Genomic DNA, 24,207 nt, shown 5'->3' on the forward strand with positions numbered 1-24,207 from the left:
CTGTTAAAACAAAGCCTTTTACTGGTAAACAGTCCCAGATTCAAATATTTCATACTTGCCGTTCATACAAAAGCCAAGCGCAGAGAACTGAAAATGGTCTGAATGGGGGAATGAATGAATGAATGAGTTGTATTATGTGTTTGTACTGATGTTCTAATACTGGTCTTAAACTCTGTAAGAGGTGGGGGAATGTGACATCTATCACTGTGCATCTAGCTGAGTATTTTCAGTTCGTTACTTGCTACTGCTTAGATAATTGATTCTAAAAATCCCAGGTAAAGACTGGCTGTAATACTGTGGCCCTCCTGTAATATTGAAAAATTGAGACTTGGATCTGTTGGTAGGAAACACATCAATTTTTTTTATGATAAATGGGTATACAATGTATGGATACTGTTGCGTCCTATTACCAACCAAATACAGTGTTCTTAATGACTTACAGAACCTGCCAGTTTCCCAATGGGTATTTATTGGTAAATAATACGATGCAAAGAGGCCTACATTGGAGCTGGTTTAAGGGTCTCGGTATAAAATCCAGTGCTGGTTAGATCATTAAATAGACCCCGCTGACTTGTATATTGACACGATTGACAGAGATATTTTCCATTGGTGTTGAGGTTATGTTTCAGTCATTACCACCATCAGTCCGTGATAAGTCACATAAAACCATGCATCACCATCACATCATACAGTATGTGGGATAGGTGCTGTAAGTTTTATAAGCTTGGATCTATTCAATTTTTGCAAAATTCTTGCCTGATTGCAATTTATTGTATCCAGACGAGTGTATTCACAGATGCAGGACTGTGATCTTAAGCACATGCTTTTTTAAGACTAGATACAGCATGAGTGACTAAAGTCATGAACATGTCTAGATTCGAAGCCCCGTTATGCCACCTAGTCCATAAAAATCATCCATAGAGTTTTTGTTTTGTACAAGTAATTCTCTTTTTGTAATTGACTTTAATAATATAATTTTAAATTAAAGCAAACTTCTTGCACAAACTTCTTATCACACATTGTTCAATGTTTTTTTTTTTTTTTTTTTTAATTGTGTGTGTGTGTGTGTGTGTGTGTGTGTGTGTGTGTGTATATATATATATATATATATATATATATATATATAAATATAAAGTTACAGTGCCTAGAAAGTCTACACCCCCTTTCAAAATGTTCACCTTTTGTTGCTTTGAATTAAAATACATTAAAATAGTTTTTTTTTCATTTATCTACACATCCTACCCCACAACTTCCAAGTGAAAAAAATATTATAGAAATTTGTAGAAAATTAATTAAAAACACAAACTGAAATAGCTTGGTTAAATAAGTGTCCACCCCCCTTGTAATAGCGATCCTAAATTAGCTCAGGTGTAACCAATCACCTTCAAAATCACACCAGTTTAAGTGGCCTCCACCTGTGTTAAATTGTAGTGATTCAAGTGATTTCATGATAAATTCAGCAGTGCAGTTCCTGTAGGTTCCCTCTGCTGGATAGTCCATTTCAAAGTAAAAACTCTACCATAAGCACCAAGGCACCGTCAAAAGAACTTATGTTTGGGGCAAACCCAACACAGAGCATCACCCAAAAAACACCATCTCTATTGTGAAGCATGGTGATGGCAGCATCATGTTCTGGGGATGTTTCTCATCGGCAGGGACTGGGTCAGGATAGAATGGAAAATGAATGGAGCAAAGTACAGAGAAGTCCTTGAGGAAAACCTGCTGCCCTCTGCAAGAAAGCTGAAACTGGGATTGAAGTTCACCTTTCAGCATGACAACGACCCAAAGCACACAGCCAAAGCTACACTGGAGTGGCTGAGGAACAAAAAGGTAGATGTCCTTGAGTGGCCCAGTCAGAGCACCGATCTAAATCCAATCGAAAATTTGTGGCATGACTTGAAGATTGCTGTCCATCAACGCACCCCAAGGAACTTGACAGAGCTTGAACAGTTTTGCAAAGAATGGTCAAATATTGCCAAATCTAGGTGTGTAAAGTTGGTAGAGACCTATCCCAACAGACTCACAGCTGTAATTGCTGCCAAAGGTGCTTCCACCAAGTATTAACTCAGGGGGGTGGAGACTTATCCAATTATGATCTTTCAGTTTTGTATTTTTAATATATAATTTTTTCTCAATAAAAAACTTTTTTTCCCATCACAGTGTGGAGTTTGGTGTGTAGGTAAGTGGAAGAACATCCTGATTAAAATGCATGAAACTCTGATATGCACATCACAAAAAAAAAAAAAAAAATCAAACCTTTTATTATGAAAATATTATCTGACTCAAAAATACTAGTCTTAGTCAGCCTGTACAGACTGCATAGTCTATGTGATTTTCCACTGAATTTGACGATGTTTCTGCTCCATTTCCAGTTTTCCACACAAATATATATTTGGGTTTGAAGCCATGCTTTTTCTTATTTTTGCTTCTATGTTGGGTTTTCTATGTTGGGAAGGTTCTGCTGTTAATATCCAGGTTATGAAAAATTAGATTAATATATCCATACCCTTGTTGCACAAATCCGCATTGGTGTAGAGATTAATATGACACTCATGATTGAACTAGTTAGCTCTAATGGTTAGTTTCTCAGAGTCAATTCCATTGTACCAAATGTAGTCCACTTGATGCTGCCAACAGGATTAAATCATTGATAATCTGGATCAATTGCTGCCTACCACAAATTGATTGGGATCATCCGTTAACCTCAGTCAATGTTTGTGCTAAACCTGACCCGTGGTCACAAAAAAGATCAGCATATATGACAAGTTTCCCAGGCCCTGCTTAGCACTAATCTCGGACTACCTACTGTAATATGAAGGTACTCTAGGATTAGTACCTATGAAACCAACCTGAAAAAAGGAGGAAGGAAATATTGTGGTGTTATATTTTCACTGCACTGCACAGAATGAATAGTCTAAGATCTTGTTATGCATTCTATATACTGGTCTTTGGGATGGTTCTGATCAGTCTAACTTATCTAATCAGCTAAACTAATGAACTAGATATTTTAAGTACTAAACTGCAGGTGAGGCTGACATTAAAAAAGCATTACCTTGAAACAAATCCATATATTTTACATTAGTAACTTTGGGTACTTGACTATCTCACTGGGACTTTACCAGTCCCCCCAGAGTTTGATTCTTGAACCAAGTGACAAGTAATATTTCTGGCAAATATTCAGAATTATCTTATTAAAACATTTATAATTTGAAAAATGCAAGTTAAAACGCTTAATTTGTCACATGAACTACATTTATAGCCTCAATGGTTCTTGAAGCATTTGCCCTCAAAGCATTCTACCCCACAATGAAAGTATCTCATAAACCTGTTGTGGGGAGAGGTGAAAACACTTGTCAGTTTCTCATTAACTCTAATACTTGGACCAACTTGACATAGAATGACTCGCTTGGAAATAAAACCTAAAAATAAATACCTAAAAACAAATGAATCATTGTGAAAATTGTTTAAAAAAAACTGACATACAATGAAGCAAGCAAACCTTTAGTAAAACTCGTGTTCTGTCAGAATAAATCACACAAACAGTTCATATCTGTTTTCATCAGAATTGCATAGATCATTTTCATCTGAAAATTACAGACTCAAAATTCTCAATTTTGAATGTGCGACTTCGGGAATCACGGTGAAACTTCTAGGTCACTTCAGCAGGTGAAAAGGTGGTCAAATCAAAGCAATTAGATGAAAGCATTAATCAAATGAGGATATGTATTTTTCCATCTGGGTAAAGAAAGTAACTTTAAAATCAGTTATAATTTAAAAAAAACATATTTATGGATTCACATGTGACTAGCACTGAGAAATAAAGAAGTGGGTTTAAAGTGGAATAGTTTTTGTTTATTGGGTTACAGCAGATGGGCAAATGGTTAACAAAAAATCTTTATCATGATCTCCATAGCAGTATAGTATTGCAGTATAAACACTATTGAAGAAGCTGTACACACAAACAGAAAGAAGAATCTGGAAGTATGGTCTATTTCTGCAGTATAAAGCACACTAACTAGGATCTCCTACAAGGCTAACATGTAATAACAAACATACCGCTATCATGTGTCTGTTACACTGTGAAACAAGATGCAAAAGAGAAATGGGGATAAACTGCAGATTGTTAAAACCCGGGTTAACTGCATCCCTCTTGTGTTTCTTCCATTTATTACAATAACCATTTACTACAACACTGCTCCCTGGTCCAGCTTAACAGCGGCCACCACTTTTACTGTTCTTGAATCTCAAGTAAGTGCTCCTCACAAGAGTAAATACTCCCTATAGGGCCCATACTAGGGATGGGCATGTGTAATCATTTATTCGAATAATCGATTAGAAAATGGTCATCGTTTAAAAAATGACTAATCTATTTGTACTGCAACACATGTAAATAGTCTGAACAGACCCAATAACCACGCTAAGCCTGCCGCTGCAGTCCAATGTATAAATAAATAAATAAATATTAAATACATTATTATTTCTTTCTATGATTACTCAAGCTCCTGACAAATACAAAAAACAAGTGTTCTTAAAAATGAAGGAAAATACCAATACTGTAGCTATGGGTAACGGAGGCGGTAGAAATGCACCATTGCACATATTAAAACTATATTTAATTATTCTATTTAATTAATACAAGAGACTACAAAATAATACAATTAATACAAGAGACCAGTGCAATAAAAAAAGGAACAAATAACGAACCTAACGTTTGACATGATCACTAAAGACACACTGACTATCAGCACTGTTTAAGAACAGGGTTAAATAATTAGCTGCACTCAATGATTGAACGTCTACCCTGTACTACATTATTTATAAGCTTCATGAGCATATAACAGGACTGCGAGGTATGTACTGGATAGACTATGATGTGGTACTTAATGTAAAAAAAAAAATTTAAGTATAGATGTCCAATGAAGACATCATTTATTGATTAATTGTCACCTGTATATTATGTTGCCTTTAATTGCTGTTTGGCAATTATGCATAAATTGGGCTTTATGCATACTGTACTTGTATTACACGTCCTAGTAATAAAAATAGCTACTTACTGTTTTACGTATTATGTACATTTTGGTATTATTTAAGCATTCTTTTTAGCCAGAGGCACACTGATGTAAAGTATTATAGTGTAATCATTTAGTAAAGTATGTGTATTAGATTATTCAAATATACAGAAATGCCCATCCCTAGACCATACAGCATCCAAATGCTAAACTCTTTAAAATCTGTTGGGCTGGAATGTCAGCCATTATTGTTATTTAAAGCCCTTTATGCACTTAACTGAACCAAAAGTTCAATTTTATTATATTAAAATAGAACAGAATAGAATACCACTAAAACCAATAGTGGTTACTATAAAATGGAGAACAAACCACTAAAATGATCAACCAGAACAAAATGGAAATTAAAACAAAAACAACAACTTGCACCAATTACTGTATAAATGTAACAAAATGTCTCAAAATTGTACAAATCTGTGGCAGTACAGAAAACAATATTTACAAGGACATTTCTTTTGTTGTAACACAGAAGTACAGCTTTGGCACTCTAGTTAGTTCCAAGTCAACGTGGCTACCACAGATTTGCAGTTCATTGCGTCTCCAACATTGTGGGTCATATGTAATCATTGGTTCCAAATACGAAAATATACCATTTTTATCTTTGTCCTCTTCAAATAGAAGATGTTCTGTACAATTGACAGCAGTTAGCATTCAATCTCCTGAAAAAAATTATAAGAAGCTGTCAAAACAGGGACATTTTCATGGCGAAGTAAAAGATCAACTCCAAAACAAAATGGATAACTTTTTTATTTATTTATTTAAATCTGTGATGCAAAATCCTTAATTCTGCTGCATACTAAGATTCTGCAACATAATTTTTGTATTTTAATATCGTTATGAATGAGACCCAACAACCCAGCAGTAATACTAGTAATGTTCAAAAATACAGTTATCTTTACTCATCTTTAATTCATTTCATATACATTTCAAATGCTGTAAACAATGTCAAAATATATTTACCCAATAATTAACTGAAATATTAACTACAATTACCAAAATAAACTGCTGGGTGGTCACTCTTGGACACTGCTGCTGAAATGTTTTTAAAGTACAGCTAGATGAAAAATAGTAATATTAATCTGAATTCCAGGTAATTTTATGACTATTTTTGTTTTAAAAGTTTAAGAGGATTTAAATCTACATTATATTCAATACACTCAATCAAACATAATAAACTACAATTTCTCAGAGCCTCAAAATGTATTAGATGCAAGGCAAGAGCAAACAGGTCTTTCGCAGTTATATTTTGTGCTGCTTGGTATCAACATGTCTACATTTCTGCAGCCTTCGCTGAACTAATTTATGACATTGAAGAATCACAGAATCCTGGAGGGATTGTTTACGTCATACTACCTAAGAACATACAGCACATTACAAATATTTACCCGCACACACTATTATTACCTTCTTGCAACTGTTTATCCTGTCATGCCTTCCGAGTCGTCTTCAACCATTTCATACCCAGATTCGGTGCAGTCAGAAGCATGGTCCTCATCTTCGTCCACCCCGACTGTCACCTCCACCCAGTCCCCCTGCTCCTCACTTGACTGCCTGCCTTGGCCAACGCTCCCTGCTCTGTCAAACTTGTCCTCTCCCTGTTTGTTGGCAAACCAGTCCCTTATCTCCTGATAACTCAGTTTGGACCCCTCCACCAACTTTTCCAGGTCATCCTCCCGCAACTCCTTAAACTCCTGGTAGTGCTGCTGGAGGACAGTATGGTCACTTTTGGAACCTAGGGTGGTCTGGCTCTGTCCATTACGGCCCTCCCCGTTCAGTTTCTGGTACTGCTCCATCCACTGCAAGCTCCCTCTCTTAAGAGCGGACCGGTTTTCCATGAACCACCGGACGATTTCTGTGCGGGCCATCCCCGTCTTAAGCGCCAATTGATCATACTCCTCGGGAGAAGGCCACAGAGTCTGTGCAAACACACCTTTAAGAAGATCCAGTGTTTTTTGTTCTAAGGGGATTGAGGCAACAGTGGGTAGTGGAGATGACCTCACCTGGTCCCCTTGCCTGTGTGTACCGTTCAGTGCCCCCGGCTGTTGCTGGTCCTCTTTTTTATGTGAATCCATGGAGTTCAACAGGGCTTGCTCCATGTTGTCTCGTACTATTCGCCTCTCCAAAAACCAGTTGTCAATCTCGTTTCTGGACAGGCTGGTGTCTACCATCAGACGGTCGACCTCCGCCTGTGTTGGGATGCTGGTTTTCTGGAAGTTGGCCTCCAGGACCTTTAGTTGCTCCAGGGTATTCCCTTTGAACTTCTGCTGTGTTGTGTGAATGCAAGGGCTCTGAGGTCGACTGGACCTTTGTGCCATGTCTTTGGCTACAGATTCGGTGGTGATGTTTACAATGCCCCTTTGAGTCCGATAGCGGTGGTCGCTAAACCACTTCTTGATCTCCCCCCTCGACAGGCCTGTGGCCTCAATTAGCCTGTAGACCTCTTTGTCTTCTGGAAACTGGCTCTTGAGGAAGCTGGCCTTGAGCTCTGAGATCTGCTCCCGGGTCTTCTTGCGATCCATAGGAGAAATGATGGGTGTAGCAGGACTTAGGTGTGACTGAACCACATGGCCGACACTTGCTCGCTTTGCTTCAGGGGTCACCACTGGAGCTGGCAAGGGCCGCTTGAGGGGCTGCACTTGGTCAGACATGGTCATTGTGATGGGGGAGTAAGTCATGGTTGATCCATTGGTGACCTGGGTCAATACCAAACTGGTCTGTCCTAAGATCTGGCAGGGAAGAGTCCTTAAAAGGGGTTGCGTGACTTTACTGTTCCTGGCTAGTTGCGCAGGTAAGACTGTTAAGGTTTGTGTCACGGGCTGGATGGTACCATTAAACATTTTCTTCCTGGCCTCTTCCACCTCCTCGGGAGACCAGCTGATGCCACGCTTTAGTCGCTGGGCAATAAACCAAACCCTAATTTGCTCCTCAGGGTGTTTTGAGGCTGCTGTCAGCCAGGACAGCTCTGCCTGTGTTGGGTAGGGAAACTTATTGAATGAATTAATGAGGGTCATGTTAATGTCCAATGACGGATTGTATTTAGTAGTGTTCAGGGGGACAGCAATTTTGGGCACCAAGTTGTAATTGGGGGGCCGCTGTAAAGATGGCATAACGTGTGTCAACCCTTCTGGAACTGAAGTGTTAGGGATTATAATGGTTCCATTGACATTTATAGTAGGAATAGGATCTGTGAACATTTCTAGACTGAGGTTCTCTGACAGATTCTGTAGGTCGTCTCCCTTCCTGGGTAAACGTTTGGTGTCCATGTCTGGCTTCCCTATTTTCATCATGGGCGTTTTATTCACAGAGATCACAGGAGTAATGTTCTCACCACTGATCTTACCAGCAGTACTGTTGGCTCCTTCAATGGTCTGCTCCAAAATTGTCTGGCTGTTTCGTTTGATCAACTTCAGCTTGAAATTGCTCTCCCCGGGATGACATTTCATATTATGTTCCGACAATGTGTCATATTTTTTTGTGTTGAAGTTGCACACTGCACACACGTACAGAGGGTTGAGAATGACGTTGGGATGGTTCGAGTCCACATGTTCAGTGAATTCGTTCAAGTTCTGCGTGGAGTAAGGGCAATACTTACATTCATAGCCTCCTTGTGGCTTTCGTGGCTGTGGTGTGTCTGTTGCTGGCTTGTCCTGCTCTACATCCTTCTGCTTACTTTGGACCCCATTTCCTGTAGTCCAGTCATCATTAGACAACGGCTTCGGAGACCCGTTTTCCACCATGGTGTCTCCAATGACCTCCATCTCATCTGGGTCATCCTGTTCCACCATTTCAGTAGCACGGACCATACATGGAATAGTTGACTTTCTTCTGCTGGCCATGGTAACAGATTGGTGTTAAACTTAGTTCCAGAACCCGGCGGTTTCTGCAGTGTGTGTGTGTGTGTATGGTGGAGTCTTTCACCCAGTTTTGTTTTTGTAAATGCAGCTTTGATGCAGACTTTAAATGTCAGCTCCAATGGGGAACCTTATAAGACTTCATCACAGCTTGATCTAGAAAGAAAGAAAAAAAGAGCAAGTATTGCTCAATGATATTTCTAAAGAATTACATTTTATATTAACATTTAGGAATCATGTTGAATTAGTAGGATGTTTACAATACCTTGCACACATTTTTACTGTTGCACCATAAGAGACACATTTGCTCATTTACAGTGCTCACTAAAATGCCTGATAGAACAGCAAATGTGTCAAGTGTTACCAACTGACAATACTAAACCCTCCATCACACCTTAAACAAAAAAATAAAAGGAGGAGGTGGCATTAAAGGTGAACTTCCTCATAAATGACATATTTTGAAATAAAAATAAATATTTTTGTACTCCTGTTGAAGTCTTCTAGTTTCCAAAGATTGTGTTTAATATGTGTACAAGACACCTTAAAAGTGCTTATTTACATTTTCATTATGTGTACACATACATGGCAACATGGAAAGGGAGATGCGCTTTATCGAAAACAAGTAATAAGAGAATTGAACTTACAGTTGTGGCAGTGCGCCCTGCCTGTGTGTATTTTATGTATGCATGTGCCGTGTGATGTATTAATGTTGGTGTGTATGTATTGCAGCACGGGATATAATGTGGGATTATGTATAATGAGTGTTATAAAATGTGTATTTGTAAATAGACATGAGGATGGCACAATCACTTCACGTGCAGATTAAAATGGGTATTTGGATGGAAGCATGGGTAATGCACAAAGTAGTTCACGTGCAGATGTACTGAGATTCCAGCTGAATGACTGATTAGCAATCCAGTCTCGGTACAGCTGCATAAAAGGATGAATGTTTCACTCACACAGGGTTGTATGTTCAGGAGTGGAGAACAGGTGTGGAGAAGAGAGTAAAAACTAAAAAGTATTAAAAAAAAATAATTGCTATGTATGCTGGTTTTGCAACCAGCATAACTGTTATTGTTTGTTGTCTGTCCGTTTTGGCCACAACGGCATTTTGTTTTAGAAAAGTATTTTTGTTTTGTTAAGTCTTTTAGTTGTGTTAATAAAACACTGAGTGCCACAGCGTCTCAGTTTTGCCTGCAGTAGCTGTATGTTTTGGTTTCATTTCCTGGCCTGATGTCACCATTACAGCCCGTCTGTTCACACAGTTTAAAGTCCTTCTTTAAACTGATGTCAAACTTCCTGTTTCTTTTTTTAAAATGTTTGTTTTTAAATTCTGAATGCTTTGTAGATAAATGGCATCTAAATTTAGCCGGTTTAAGAGTTTTGTTTGACAAAACCTCCTGACAAATAATGCACTGGGGCTTGGGTCATCCTCAGATCCAGTAAATGTAAATACCAGTGCTGGTCGCTGCAACTGGTACCTTGTGTAGCAAATTAATCTATACATTTCTAACACAATTTGATGAACTCGCTGATCGCTAAATTCGTTCAATAAACATATAAGAAACAATGGAATACGAAGACGAGGTGGGTGGGAAGCAATTAGAAAATGTAATAATGATTGGAGTGTATACAGGATGTTACATACCACTTCTGGTGGGCTATGATGTGTAAATGAAACGGGATTGGTGGCACAGTCGATCGGATTTATAGCAATTTGGTTAAATACGGCATCGTCAAGAACAGACTGTACACATTATTTCCAGAAGTAGTGTTAACAGAATTTACTTTTGGCATATAGCCTTGTGAGATATTAAACCTGGCTGAATAAACCCATAACATGGAGCTCAAATAGATCATTCACACAATGAACTACAAGTAGCCTCTTTTTGTTTCACATTAACTTCTGTTACTATAGTATATGCAGCTAACCCCTGGCAACACTGTAGCTCATATTTTTGAAAATTAAAAAGTGCTAAATCTGTGGTCAATGTTTTTTTTAGTTTTTTAAAATTATTCCAACCAAGTGAAAAATATTCAACGCAGTGCATTTTCCCCCCTTAACTCAGTGAACACAAGCAGTAGAATAAGCACAGACTAGAAAGCAGTGCATTTCTGTGAATTCTAGATGTAGTTTTTTTTTTTTTTTTTTTTTTTTTCTAAATAAATGCTGGCTACAAAAATAGATGTCTGTAATTTTCACAAGACAAATGTGCCTTCCTAATGTGCAAGCTATTTAATTCGTACTTGTTTCACAATTACTGTTTCAGTTAATGGCAGCTTTGGGAAGCTGTGTGATCCAGTGATTAAAGAAACAGGCTTGTAACCAGGATGTCCCCAGTTCAAATTCTTATGCTCCTGTCTTTCGGGCGAGACGTTGTTGTAAGTGACTCTTTAGCTGATGCATAGTTTACACACTCTAGTCTCTTGTAAAGTGCTTTGTGATGGTGGCGCTATATAAAAATAAAGATTATTATTATATTATTATTTGAAGGCGATGCTTGGTATTGCATCAAAGGAACTGTAATATACAGTAACATTAACTTATAAACACACCTGTAATAAAACAGATACAAGAGAAAAATGGAGACTACATACATATTGTATAATTGCATATAATGTGGTTAAAGCTGTTTGTTGTGTTGCTTAGTAATACAAATTGTGGTAACACAACGTGTGACTGTGCAGAAATCAGTTTCTGCAAGAACTGCGTAACAAAACTTTGGGAGTTGTTTGTGGACTACCTGGACTTTACCCACAGCCCACAGGTTGGGAACCAATGCCCTAAATACATCACTCACAGATTTGCCAATATTCTAGAGAACATATCACTCAATTGCTAAATCCATCAGTCAGTTGTCAGATGAGCTAAATATTACATATGTGTCAACTCTTGGTAGCGCTGCCTGTACATTTCTGAAGGCCAAGTATGTAACACCACTATACTTATATGGAGAAAAAAGTATTTCAGCAGGGGCTGTACTTGAACAATGGGCATCTTCAGAATAACCCTTTTTTACCATTTGTTCTGTAAAGATAAACACAACCAAAACTAAAAATGGGTGTTTTTGAACAAAAAACAAGCATCCCCATTAGCTTAATCAAAGGGGTGTGTCATATCAGACTTAACGGTCTATAAGCATTAAGTAAAACACAAATGTGAGAAATATATCATGGATATATCCCCGAGGTTAAAAACAGTGTGACACCGAAATGGTCCACGTTCACTGGACACCACCTGGAATTGAAACGAATTGAGAGAAGCAAAGAATACCACTGCGTACAGATTGCAAAGTATGTGTTCTGTATGAACATGGCAGCCACGTCAATTTCACAGTCAACAACGCATGTATCTTGGAAGGGTTTCTATATCAATGCTAGAAAGATTAACAGTACATGAAAAAATGGAATACTAAACAGCATTGTATTTTACTAAGCGTCTAACTGATAAAAAATCCTCTAATGGGGACATTGACTTTTAGATTTCTTCAAAAAGTTTAATCACTTCTAGCATCTTACTGCACTGTCAATCACTGTAATTCAACACTGTGCTAATATCCTGGGAAAATTTTAAATAAATATGTGAGTAAAATACCAAAACGACTACAAAAAGGAAAATAATTCTAATATTCAGTTAATACAACAGTTTTCCCTGCTGAAATGGGCAGTCAAAGTTGAGTCATTTTTAACAGCTGTTTCATACATCCCCCTTTAACATATGCTCGAACGCACTTTAAACCAAATCAGCCTGGGAGTGCTGCTCTGAGCTGTGTAGGCACTAACACACACACACACACACATATCAGTCTTTGTTAGCAGGCTGAGGTGCAGAGTGGGGCTCAATGTGCTTGTGATGCAGACCTCTCAGCTGTGAGTCAGGCAGGATCAGAGTGAGTCACCAGAAGACTGGGAGCCACTAGGCCTTACACAACCCAAACCCCCATAGTCACAATGCCTTGTTTGCCACGACAGTACATACAAAACAAAGGGCTTAATTCTTTAACCTTTCCTGCCCATAAGCTGGTGTTAGAAAGCTGTGAACCCAAAAAACATGTATTGTTGCCAAACACAATAGTTTTGAGAAGCCATGTTTTTCTGTCTGTGGAGTGATCTTCATTTTATAATAGTGCACCATATTGCATCTCATGTTTCCAGTTTTTTTCTACGACCTGAGTTGAGAAATACTGCCTCCTGTAAAGTCATTAAAAGTGAAATTCAGATGCTTTAACTTTTACTGTATGCCTATTAGGCTTTCAGATCAAGTTTAGTAAATATGTGAAGCTCCTAATTTCCACTTTTTAGGTAATGAAAAGGAGGGAGAAAAAAAAAACAAAAAACAGTTATGATACAGCCACAAAAGTGCACATTTTGGTTACACAGTATGCCAGTACAAAAGTATAACAAGTATTTATTTTTATAACCATTAAAAAAAAATACAAAATCTGAATACAGCAATACCCTGGTTTAAGGAAAACTGTTTTGAGAAGCATCCAGGGTTTCACATGTGTTAATTAAAATCAAAGTTACCTTTTTCATCAGGTTTCAGAGCCCCTGATTAGCACTAATCTTGGACTTTGAGGACTAATGTTAATATAGGGAGGGTATAACGAGTGGAGTGCTTTTCATGGTCTGTGAAACCAGTGGACACTCGGCTTTGACAAAACATATAGTAAAAGCCTACAGATCAGATCTAATTTCCTCACAATGTGAATGTAAATAACCCTACCACAAAGAAGTTAGTGAAAATCAGTTAGGAAGGGCAATGATGAGTGCATCATTCATTTCAATCTCACATGCCTCACAGAGGGTTACACATTTCCCTACCCCAGACATTTGTATCACTAATACCCCCAGAGGCTACTGTATAGGTTGTATTATTATTCAGCGACGGTTGCCACTCAATTGTAGTTTTATAGTGTTTCTAAATATCACTCCATTCAGTCAGTGGTTTATGTGTACCAGCCGATCAAGGCTGAATGAAAAACCACAGGTGTTGTTTTCAGCGTTGCCAGGAAGCTGTGTCAAAAGCTGTGGTTTGCTAGGCTGTTAGCCACAGTTGCAAGAAATCCTGTCTTCAGTTTAAATTGTTGGAATAGAAAATATTCAATAATTTGAATCCTGTGTCATGCTTGGGAATATATAATTAATTCTGGGACAAATATTAGAAAATTCAAATTAATATATTTTTTTTTTTTTTACATGTATTCAGATACAAAAATCTGATGTTTGTATTCGCTACAAATGACAAAAATACCTTGCACTTATTTACCACCTCACCAGAATTTGCGTGACAGTTTAAAAAAAAATGGCAAATGAAAAAGAGCTCAGTGTGATATGGGAGATTAATATACAGTGCCTACAGAAAGAGCTCAGTGTGATATGTGAGATTAATATACAGTGCTACAGAAAGAGCTCTGTGTGATATGTGAGATTAATATACAGTGCCTACAGAAAGAGCTCAGTGTGATATGCAAGATTAACATACAGTGCCTACAGAAAGAGCTCCGTGTGATATGTGAGATTAACATACAGTGCCTACAGAAAGAGCTCAGTGTGATATGCGAGATTAACATACAGCCTACAGAAAGAGCTCCGTGTGATATGCAAGATTAACATACAGCCTACAGAAAGAACTCCGTGTGATATGCAAGATTAATATACAGTGCTACAGAAAGAGCTCCGTGTGATGTGAGATTAATATACAGTGCCTACAGAAAGAGCTCCGTGTGATATTTGAGATTAATATAAAGTGCCTACAGAAAAAGCTCTGTGTGATATGTGAGATTAATATACAGTGCCTACAGAAAGTCTGCAGCCCCTTTCAAAATTTTCACCTTTTGTTCCCTTATAGCCTGGAATTAAAATGTGTGTGTGTGTGTGTGTGTGTATATATATATATATATATCTCATGTATCTACATATCCTACCCTACAATTTGAAAGTGAAAAAATATTCTAGAAATTTGTAGAAAATTAATTAAAAATAAAAACTGAAATAGCTTTGTTGGATAAGTGTCCACCCCTCTTGTAATAGCAATCAGCTCAGGTGTAACCAATCGCCTTCAAAATCACACACCAAGTTAAGTGGCCTCCACCTTAAATTGTAGTGATTCTCATGATTTTAGGATAAATTCAGCAGTTTCTGTAGGTTCCCTCTGCAGGGTAGTGCTTTTCTAATAAAAGACTCAACCATGAGCACCAAGGCGCTTTCAAAAAAAATATCAAAGGCTTTTGCAAGAGCTACAGGCTTTTATGGCCAAGGCTGGTCAAAGTGTGCATGTGACAATAGTATCCCAAGCACTCCACAAATCTGGCCTTTATGGTAGGGTGGTAAGAAGGAAGCCTTTACTCAAAAAAGCCCACCATGTGGCAAAAAGTTTTGTGGTCTGGTGCACAGGAATCTACTTGCTATCATTCTGTTACATACACACACCCAAATGTAATAGACTTGAGGAAAGAAGTTTACAGCCGTTGCTGCAAACAATGAAGTAGAAGACAAAGTACAAACTAGGCCATGGCATGAACCACTGACATGGAGAGTGGCTGATAAAAAGTGACTCTGACTGAATATAAACAATATGCCTGCAGTAAAACTAACAGATACCAAGCAAGGTTTCTCTACTTACAGTTGCAGAAACTGGCCTATAAACCCTGGAAACCAACAGGCCTGCAGGCACCTGTATCCAGGGAAATTCCCCTGCTGCGTGACTACAGACACTGGTTTCTTACAAGGTACAGTTGCTGTAGCAGTATATAAAAATAAAAATAAAAACTGCCATTATTAAAACTGATGTTTTTTGTGAACAGAAACATATCAAAAGCATGCTGCCCAGAGGCATAGTGCAAGGAAGATAGGAGACGTTTGTAAACAAAATACAACATAAAAATATAACGGGGGTGGGGGGGAATACATTTGGCACAGCAGCAGCAGCCTCTTTCACATCCGTCAAACTGCGTGCAAAGGATTATGGGACAGAGAGCTCGGGAGAATTTTTCATAGCGCGTCAATGGAGTGCTGTCAAATTTTGCAGATTTTCGCTGTTTAGAAAATGCATCAAATTTTTGAAGTAAATTTCACTTTTGCCCAAGGTCTCTGAACAAAATGACATTGGCCAATTATTACAGTACAGTGAGAATTGCTATTTTCTGTGCACGGTCCTGTATTGTGACACATGCGCACAAATACAGAGTAACAGCACAGATATTCTACTATTGACACAGCATTCAGAAGGGTGACGCTGAAGACACTTTCGAAGCTATATCAAATATATTGTATTAATATATTTGGTTATGTGCTTCATTAATTTATAAAATTCTTAGGCTACTTAATTGTCACCACTGTATCAAACACTTAAAACAATGGAAACACCAAATCATTATTATTATCATAAACAGAAAAAAAAAAAAAAAAAAAAAAAAAAATCTGAAAAAACAAAGGAATTTCACAGGGCCCTAGTTATATATCAAGTTTCATTTCATGACTTAAGATATTTGCTTTTGCTTTGCTTCCATTCTTACAGTTTTCACAGTAATTTACATTGCACATGCATGAAATGCAATGGGGAGAAGAAAAGCATGTCGAACAAATCCAGCTAATCTTAAGACAGCTGCGTACAAAATACGAAGACAATATCTCCAAGTGTGCAGTTTACTCCAAGCAATGATTCTAAGTCAAAAGCCCTTCATTTGGTGACCTTGTTTCTCAAAACAAGCAATCATTAAGGGAGTAATAACAAAAATGGTGGTTTCTAAATATTTCTGTCAGGACTTCAAAAGACCCTTGAGACACAGCTGCTGTTTTTTTTTTTTTTTTTTTTTTTTTAAATCTCATCACATATTAACACTGCATTTCTGGACCGTGACAAGTGGGAAAGAAGCTGTACAGTACCTCATTACAATTATTAATCATTTAACATGTTTGCAGCACAGACATGATGACGCTGGGCACATTTAACTGGACTGTACCAAACCCACAATTCAATTAAACTATCTAACATAGATGTTGGATTTCAGGTTATCATCTTAACGTCCTCATCGCAATGCTGCATTTTCACTTTCCCAGCAGCTTGACCTGCCTCATGTAAACAGCTGCACTGTCGACTTGGGCATTGTGGAAGCTGGCTTAAAGCATCAGCACCTGGGGTGCAAGTATGCTTAGATAAGATCTACAAAACAAATCCTTTTCAATTACACTTTACACAAAAGAAGAACTATTGCCTGTTTTTTTATGCTCTGAATATGGATTCCAGCTGACAACACAAGGACTGTTGTACTCAGATCAGCTGGGAGTGGTAACTGCTCTATGGTGTATGGCCATTACGATGACAATCTGATGTCGATCACAATTTGGCATGCACACCAAGATGCTGTGGAGGTTGCAACTGCAATGGTGTTTTATTCAGATTCTAAGATATTCTTCACAAAAACAGTGGCCACTGGACTGAACACATTTAATAAAAAGCAACCATTATGCTAAAAAAAACAAAAAAAAAAACAAATTGATGCAATTAGACCATGCTTGGCAAACAGTCACTTCAGAAGGAAAAACTGAAATTCTGCAATTACTTTTGCTTTAGAGAGTCTATAACACTTCAGAAAACTGGGGGAAATATCGAATTCTTCCCAGGCATTTTCCATGTTACCAACATTACCAGCAGAGGTTTTATTAAATATTAAGGGGATGTTCGTGCTCATGTAGTCGTTATGGCAACGGGGAGACATTGAGATGCCCTTCTGTTGCTGTGCTGCTGCATATTTAAGATCCTCTCACAGGTATTAATTAAACAGACACAACTTAAACTGAATGCTGGGATGTTTAAAAATCACAGTGATAGATTTTTGGTGCTGGCATCTAGACAGTGTAACTTTTCCAAGTGCTGATATGTTTTTCTAGACCCCAGCACCAAAAATCCTAGTGTTTGATTATGGCTGTATTTTTGTTCACGGATTTCATGATTTCTGTGAAATGTACCCATTCCCGTGTAATATGCAGTTCCCCGTGAAAATTCCCATTTTTTAAATTTTTTAGCAGCATGTCTGCATGCCACAGTCTAGCTGATCGAAACTCTAATAGCATTAAAAGCAGCAACTTGGTCAGATCTGTAAATAAATACTTATATAAATGCAATATTCTGCTAAGTGACAGCATGCTTGCACCCTTGTTCCCTTACAGCTCAGTAATCGCACCCTCAAGTAACCAATTTAAAGTTCAGAAGGGCACATGTCTCTTAAAATATTTTGGGGTTTCTAATAATACATTATAATATTGTGGGACTTGTTTACCAGGATACACAGTTGGCACCGTTTTGATTTCTAGACAATACTAAAGTAAAACCATTTAACAGATAAAAAGCAAGATGAATACTTTTTTTATGAATACTGACCACATTTCTAACAAAAGGGTTATTGAGTATACTGTAGGTTTACTGTACGAGTCATACTGCTTATTTACAGTTAGGGCAATAAAAAAAGACCCACTGTGTGTAGCTACTAGCTAATTTTAGAACAAATGATGCCAATAGCAGTTCAAGTTAAACGTTGTTTTGTTTGTTCACGAAATAGTACATAAAGTTGACAATACATTTTATTAATTTTTTTAAAAACTTTTTTTCATTCCCTGCCATTGCCATTTCTTCGCAGTAGACTGTGGCCATCGACTCATTTTCATAAACTAATAACACAGGGTTTACGTGTGCCTTTTTGTAGTTGAACAAGCAAATGAAAACTGAAATTTAACTTTAAACACTTCAATTAAAACAAATATGGAAATAGCGGCTGTAAAATAAAGCTTGAAAAAAACTCAACGTTTTGGTTCTCGTTTATTACATTTCACATAAAGTCGCAACAAAAAATATATCTCTAATATATAAAATCTATATAAAAATCACTACACAACATTTCCAGCGAGTTGGGCACTGTTTAAGAGAGGCATTTCAGAATGATGCGCTTGCCTTTTTTCTGTCCCAAGAGATACTGACTTGCTCTAAACCAGCACAATGTGTTTTTGACCCAGACGGCATTCCATAGAGATCAGTATGCGTGCACGCACAAAACACGGTTTGTGTACTTTTTGCTGTCTAAAACTTTTAAATAGAGGTGCAAGATCAGCTGTGTTGATCCTGTTTTTTTTCTTTTTTTTTTTTTACATATGAAATCTCACATATCACACAAAGCTGTTTTTCATTTGCCATTTTTGAAAAACTGTCGCTCAGCTTCTGGCGAGGCGGTAAATAAGCAAAGCTTTTTTTTAATATGGACGAGCAGTACAGCCTTAGTACAACAAACCGGGGTGCAGAAGTAGGTAAGCATCCCCATGGTACACTCAAACATTTGCTGAAGGAATAGTCATACAAAATGTCATCCATATACTGTGTGAGAATATTTCTCAAATGTGTAAAGATGACACAGAAGCAGAAGGGAATCCACACATCACTCCACTGAGCAGCGCAAAACTGTACCTTTAAACCCCTTTAGTGGGGACTATAAAAGTAACATTGGTCTACTCATTTTGTTTGACCACAGGTTGTTAGTAAAGCAGCTGGAAAAGTCTAGGTGTACATGGTGGTGTGTGGTGGTGGGGTTTCGGTATAGTAATGATGCATCAACCTAGGTCTTTCAATATAAACAACCCTACGATTAAATCAGCTTAGAGTTGTCAAACCTCTGAAGTAAGAAAAACATCAGAGAGGGTATAATAAAAAAAGTGTGTTCTAGAAAGTTCTAGAAATGCGTTCGAGTTCATCTGTGCCCTTGCCCTATAATAACCCTGTATCTTATATAACTTGTTTTTGTCACGTTTATATAATTTGTTTTTGTTAGAACGTTCTAGGGAAAGGAATGGTTTATTCAGAGGGCCGAGCCTCGAGGGAGTGATCTGGCCAATTACTCTCTCGCATGCAAAAGCCTAACTTGGTAAGTTATAAAGGACGGGGTTCTCCCCTGCTCTGATGAGAGTCAGCCGTGAGGATTAGCGCGCAGTCCTGCTCGGTAATTTCTTGGAGACAGCTGCTTTCTCTTACCAGGGTCGAAGGGCTCTCCCGATCCGCTTGGAAGGGTATGAATTAGTTCAGTTGCGTCTCATGGATTGTATTGATCTGTGATTAATATAATCTTTGTATGTAACCTTGTTGGGTTGTGTCCCGTTAGGGATATCGTTATTCGCAGTATAGCATCTGTGTATGTAACTGCGTGTGTGTGTGTGTGTGTGAAATAATAAAGGGCCTTTTAAAATTACTCTGTGAAGTAATTGTCTTATTTACTTCCACATCAACTTCCTTTTAAATTTAAAGTAATTAAATTTCACACAACAGAGGGCCTAAAGGAATCTTTAAAACAAAAAATAAAAGTTGTAAACCCTCTATATTTCTATTAGCAACCAATTATATTGTTCGTCTACATTGCATAAATATTATGGCAATTTAGGCAAAACTGCTAACGTGTTAGACTATACAGCAAGCGGTTCTAAAGAACTTCATGACAGCAACCAATCAGGACGCACAAGTTAAACAGTACAGTAGGCCAACAGTTTTGCATCAGCTAGAATTTTAGGATTGAGACAATTAAAAAAAAAACTAAATAAAAAAAACTGTATAAACATAATTATGTCTACCGGAAGCCATAACAGTAGTACAGTATTTCGTGTTAGATTTCGCTATGCTCTTTCTGTAAAACCAGTAGTACCATGACAACAGATGAAAACATTTGGGCGATCTTCCGACCAGAAGGCTGGTGGGAACGACTTGAGTGGTTTCCAAATAACTGGATTAAAAATGTATGCATGTCTAAGGAGTCAATAACATGTATGTCCTTTACTGAGTCATTTCCTGGAGTGCCAAAAGACACAGATGAGACATTCAGCATCGGTGGAAAAACGAGTTGTGGTCGCACTGTGGTGTTTGGGAATACTAACTGTCCCATATTGTTTTATTTAAGTTGCAAAACCAAAAATACATTGGGCCATTAAATAGGCTTTTTAATAATGTACTAGCCATAACTGCATTGTTTTTATTCAATGGCAATAAAATCAAGCCCAGAAGTGCACATTTTCTCTTGCACACACGATAGTGTTGCAATGCACTGCCTTTATGTTAAGTGACACAAAGAGTAGCCCTTCCATAGAAACCTGGATCCTTCAATTCACAGCCATGCTCTATCAAATCAATGAAGCTGTCAAGGGAAATTAAGTGAAATTTGGCTTATCTGGTGGTTGTTGAAAACATTAAATCCCACAATATCAATCTGGTGACTGGTGACTAACTAAGATGTGAATTAATTATTGTATAGTCAACCCAGTTCCAAGCAGACAAATGTCCACATTACAAAAATACATCAACACAAGTTACTCTAACGACATGAAGACAGAACCCTCTGATGTCTTGATGTCAGTTGAGGAAAGCGACATTGCGCTGTACGGACTTCTGTCTCTAGTGCACCAAGGTAGAAAACAAATCACACACAAAAAAAAAATGCATGAATGTACAAAGTTACAGTTATCTCTTTCATCTGAAGTTGTCTTTCATGGTATGACATTTAAGACCAATGACAAAATAGAGTAAACTGAAAAAATCTCACCACTAGTTTCTGCCACTGCAGTACAGTATGTCTGCAGCCAGCCAAAGCAACAGTAAAATTACAGATAACAGAAGGCACATAACTGATTGTCAGTATACTAGCTCTTATCCTCATCAGTATATTAGTAGCTACTGTACAAGAACAAAAAACACACGTTTGACCCTGCTTTATAACCCACCCACACCCTTATAGGCGGAGTCTCTAACCCCCCCTCCGCACCCTTATAGGCGGAGTCTCTAACCCACCCACACCCTTATAGGCGGAGTCTCTAACCCCCTCTCCACACCCTTATAGGCAGAGTCTCTAACCCCCCCTCCGCACCCTTATAGGTGGAGTCTCTAACCCACCCACATCCTTATAGGTGGTCTCTAACCCACCAACACTACTTATAGGCTGTCTCTAACCCACCCAGACAATTATAGGCGGTGTCTCTAACCCACCCAGGCAATTATAGGCAGACCCTAGTGTTACTTCAGCATATCACAACATCCTGGAGTACCACGATTTGATTATAAAACAGTATTTATCAATGGTACTTACTAATATACTAATTAGGTACTTACACTCTTCATAATGATCTTCATTGGCGTGTCCGGCATTTTGAAAAAAAAATATGTTCAGATGTTCAGGAGAGAGGTGTGTGTGTGCGTGTGTGTGTCACACTATATTTACTATTTTACAAATAGTAAAAACTATAAACCAATGTGCGTTTTTTTTAATCAAATTTAATTTTAATGGAGAATATTAGACTAATTATTAAGAACAGCTGTTAAAATGCAATGGATGCAATGCTAATGAAACAACTCCAATTCAGGTACCTTAATACTACAACTTGCATTACCAATAATAATTTCAGCCTATACTAATATTAATGACAAGAATAAACAACTGTAGTTCTGCAACTCCAATTCAGGTACCTTAATACTACAACTTGCATTACCAATAATAATTTCAGCCTATACTAATATTAATGACAAGAATAAACAACTGTAGTTCTGCCACGCACAATCATATCATACATCATACCAACACTGCAGATTAATTCCTGGACTATGCAGCTAATGTGACAATGTTGAGGAAATGTTCTTGAATTACAGAAGTTGAGGAAAAACAGCGCCTGCCCCTTTTAACGCTAACTTGCGGGTGATTGGATTTCCACAAAAAAAGCAAACAAAAGGCAATCAGGAAATCGTTGAGGGCAGACCCCCACATGGCTTTCAAGAAAATAAATCAGAGGGAACTTTTCAGCAAATCGCAGCTTCACTTCCTCAGGACAAGCTCAAACGTCTCAGGACGCCAGCAGGAAAAAATTTACAGCTGTGTGGTTTAGAACCACTTGGAATTTCTGATTTCGTTTTTGTTGTCTGTCGCTTAGAGAAATCCTGCCACTGCTTTGGATCCGTTTTTGCAGAGCACGTTGTACAATATACCACAGGATGGTAACAACAGTACGGCTTTGTGATGTGTCCTGTCTCTATTAAATAGTAGTCACATACTGTACAATTATTGCCCCAACACAATAAGGAGCAGATTGTAATTTATAAAACAACCTATGCTGGGTGCATCTGAATTTGAATCAATCATACATACTTCTTTGCAACAAGGTACGACGGGAACAGGAGATCACACATTTATTTATACAGTAGTAGCCTTGAATTCAGTGGCTGAAACAGCAACTACTTATAATTATGAATAATCTGCCAGTGTATGCTGCTGTGTGTAGTAGATCCATGTTCTGCTACCACCGACGTAGGCGTCACCATTTCCTACATCATTACGCCACAAACACATAGTTTACAGTAGCCTAATGCACGACCTCTCACTATGCATCAGCCTGGCTGTTGTTAAATTAGGATCTATCGTGTACCCACCAGGTTAATATAACTTCCGAAAACCCAGGCGACTGCATTGCAAAAATGTTCCTTAAAAATAAATATTCGTACAGACGTAACGCCATGTCGAAATCGGAAGCCATATTTTGCTGGTTATTTCGACATCAGAAAAAAAAAGTAGACATGTTTTCCCCATCTTCGTCGATCAGATTAAAGCCAAACTTCTTGATTGATTAACAACAACAACAAAAATCTTCCATAACTATTCAGCAAGCGGGTATTCCACGTGACCCCCCCGTGTCCGTTTTAGAACCCCAAAGTTCAGAGGCTAAGTTCTACTTCTAAAAATAAAGCAAACAACCTAGTAGTGATGTAAAACGAGACACGGCTTTGCACGGTTAAGTTTCGGACTTGTTTTGTTAATATTGTTCTACTGATCGTTATATCAAGTTTGTTAGTTTCTTACCTGTCCCCAGTGTCTGCAGGGCTGGGACGCCGAGGTTCCAAAATGTAACTCTTTTGTCTGCGGTGTACAGACTGCTTGGACCTATTCTAAAGATTCTACCGAACCCCAAAGACAACAGTAGAAAAAAAATCTCGATCAGCGGGGGATCTACGCCAAAAACCACATGATCTCCAACGTCAGCACACAGATTTGCATACGCTACCAGATGCACTTCCACCTAGAGTTTAGATTTTTTTTTTTTGCTTTGTTGTTTAATCAATAAAAATAATAATAATAACAAGTCCAAATGGTTGTGTTCCTGCATTAGCTGTGCCCTTGGTGAATTAATGGATTTGTGTTTTATTTATTTTTATTTTTTTTACGTAGATCTGAACAGTAAACAACGTTAGGTCATTGAATATTAAGTACCACCGCAGACCTTGC

The 24,207-nt window shown here is 37.9% G+C and overlaps 1 protein-coding gene across 1 annotated transcript; it reads right to left on the reverse strand.

The window, feature by feature from the left end:
• Nucleotides 1-3,830: 3,830 nt before the first annotated feature.
• On the reverse strand, nucleotides 3,831-23,927 carry LOC121314880 (zinc fingers and homeoboxes protein 2-like). Its single transcript, XM_041248612.1, has 3 exons — nucleotides 23,785-23,927; nucleotides 6,471-9,073; nucleotides 3,831-5,725 (listed from the first exon to the last, which is right to left on the reverse strand). The coding sequence occupies exon 2, from the start codon at nucleotides 8,900-8,902 to the stop codon at nucleotides 6,485-6,487; it is 2,418 nt and encodes an 805-aa protein (XP_041104546.1). The 5' UTR covers nucleotides 8,903-9,073; nucleotides 23,785-23,927; the 3' UTR covers nucleotides 3,831-5,725; nucleotides 6,471-6,484.
• Between the last annotated feature and the right edge of the window lie 280 nt (nucleotides 23,928-24,207).

The sequence above is a fragment of the Polyodon spathula genome, chromosome 4 (assembly GCF_017654505.1).
Source record: "Polyodon spathula isolate WHYD16114869_AA chromosome 4, ASM1765450v1, whole genome shotgun sequence".
Lineage (NCBI taxonomy): Eukaryota > Metazoa > Chordata > Actinopteri > Acipenseriformes > Polyodontidae > Polyodon > Polyodon spathula.

Bases quoted from the DNA above. Each gene is read 5' to 3' on its own strand.
- LOC121314880 (XM_041248612.1), bottom strand. From the start codon at position 8,902: ATGGCCAGCAGAAGAAAGTCAACTATTCCATGTATGGTCCGTGCTACT.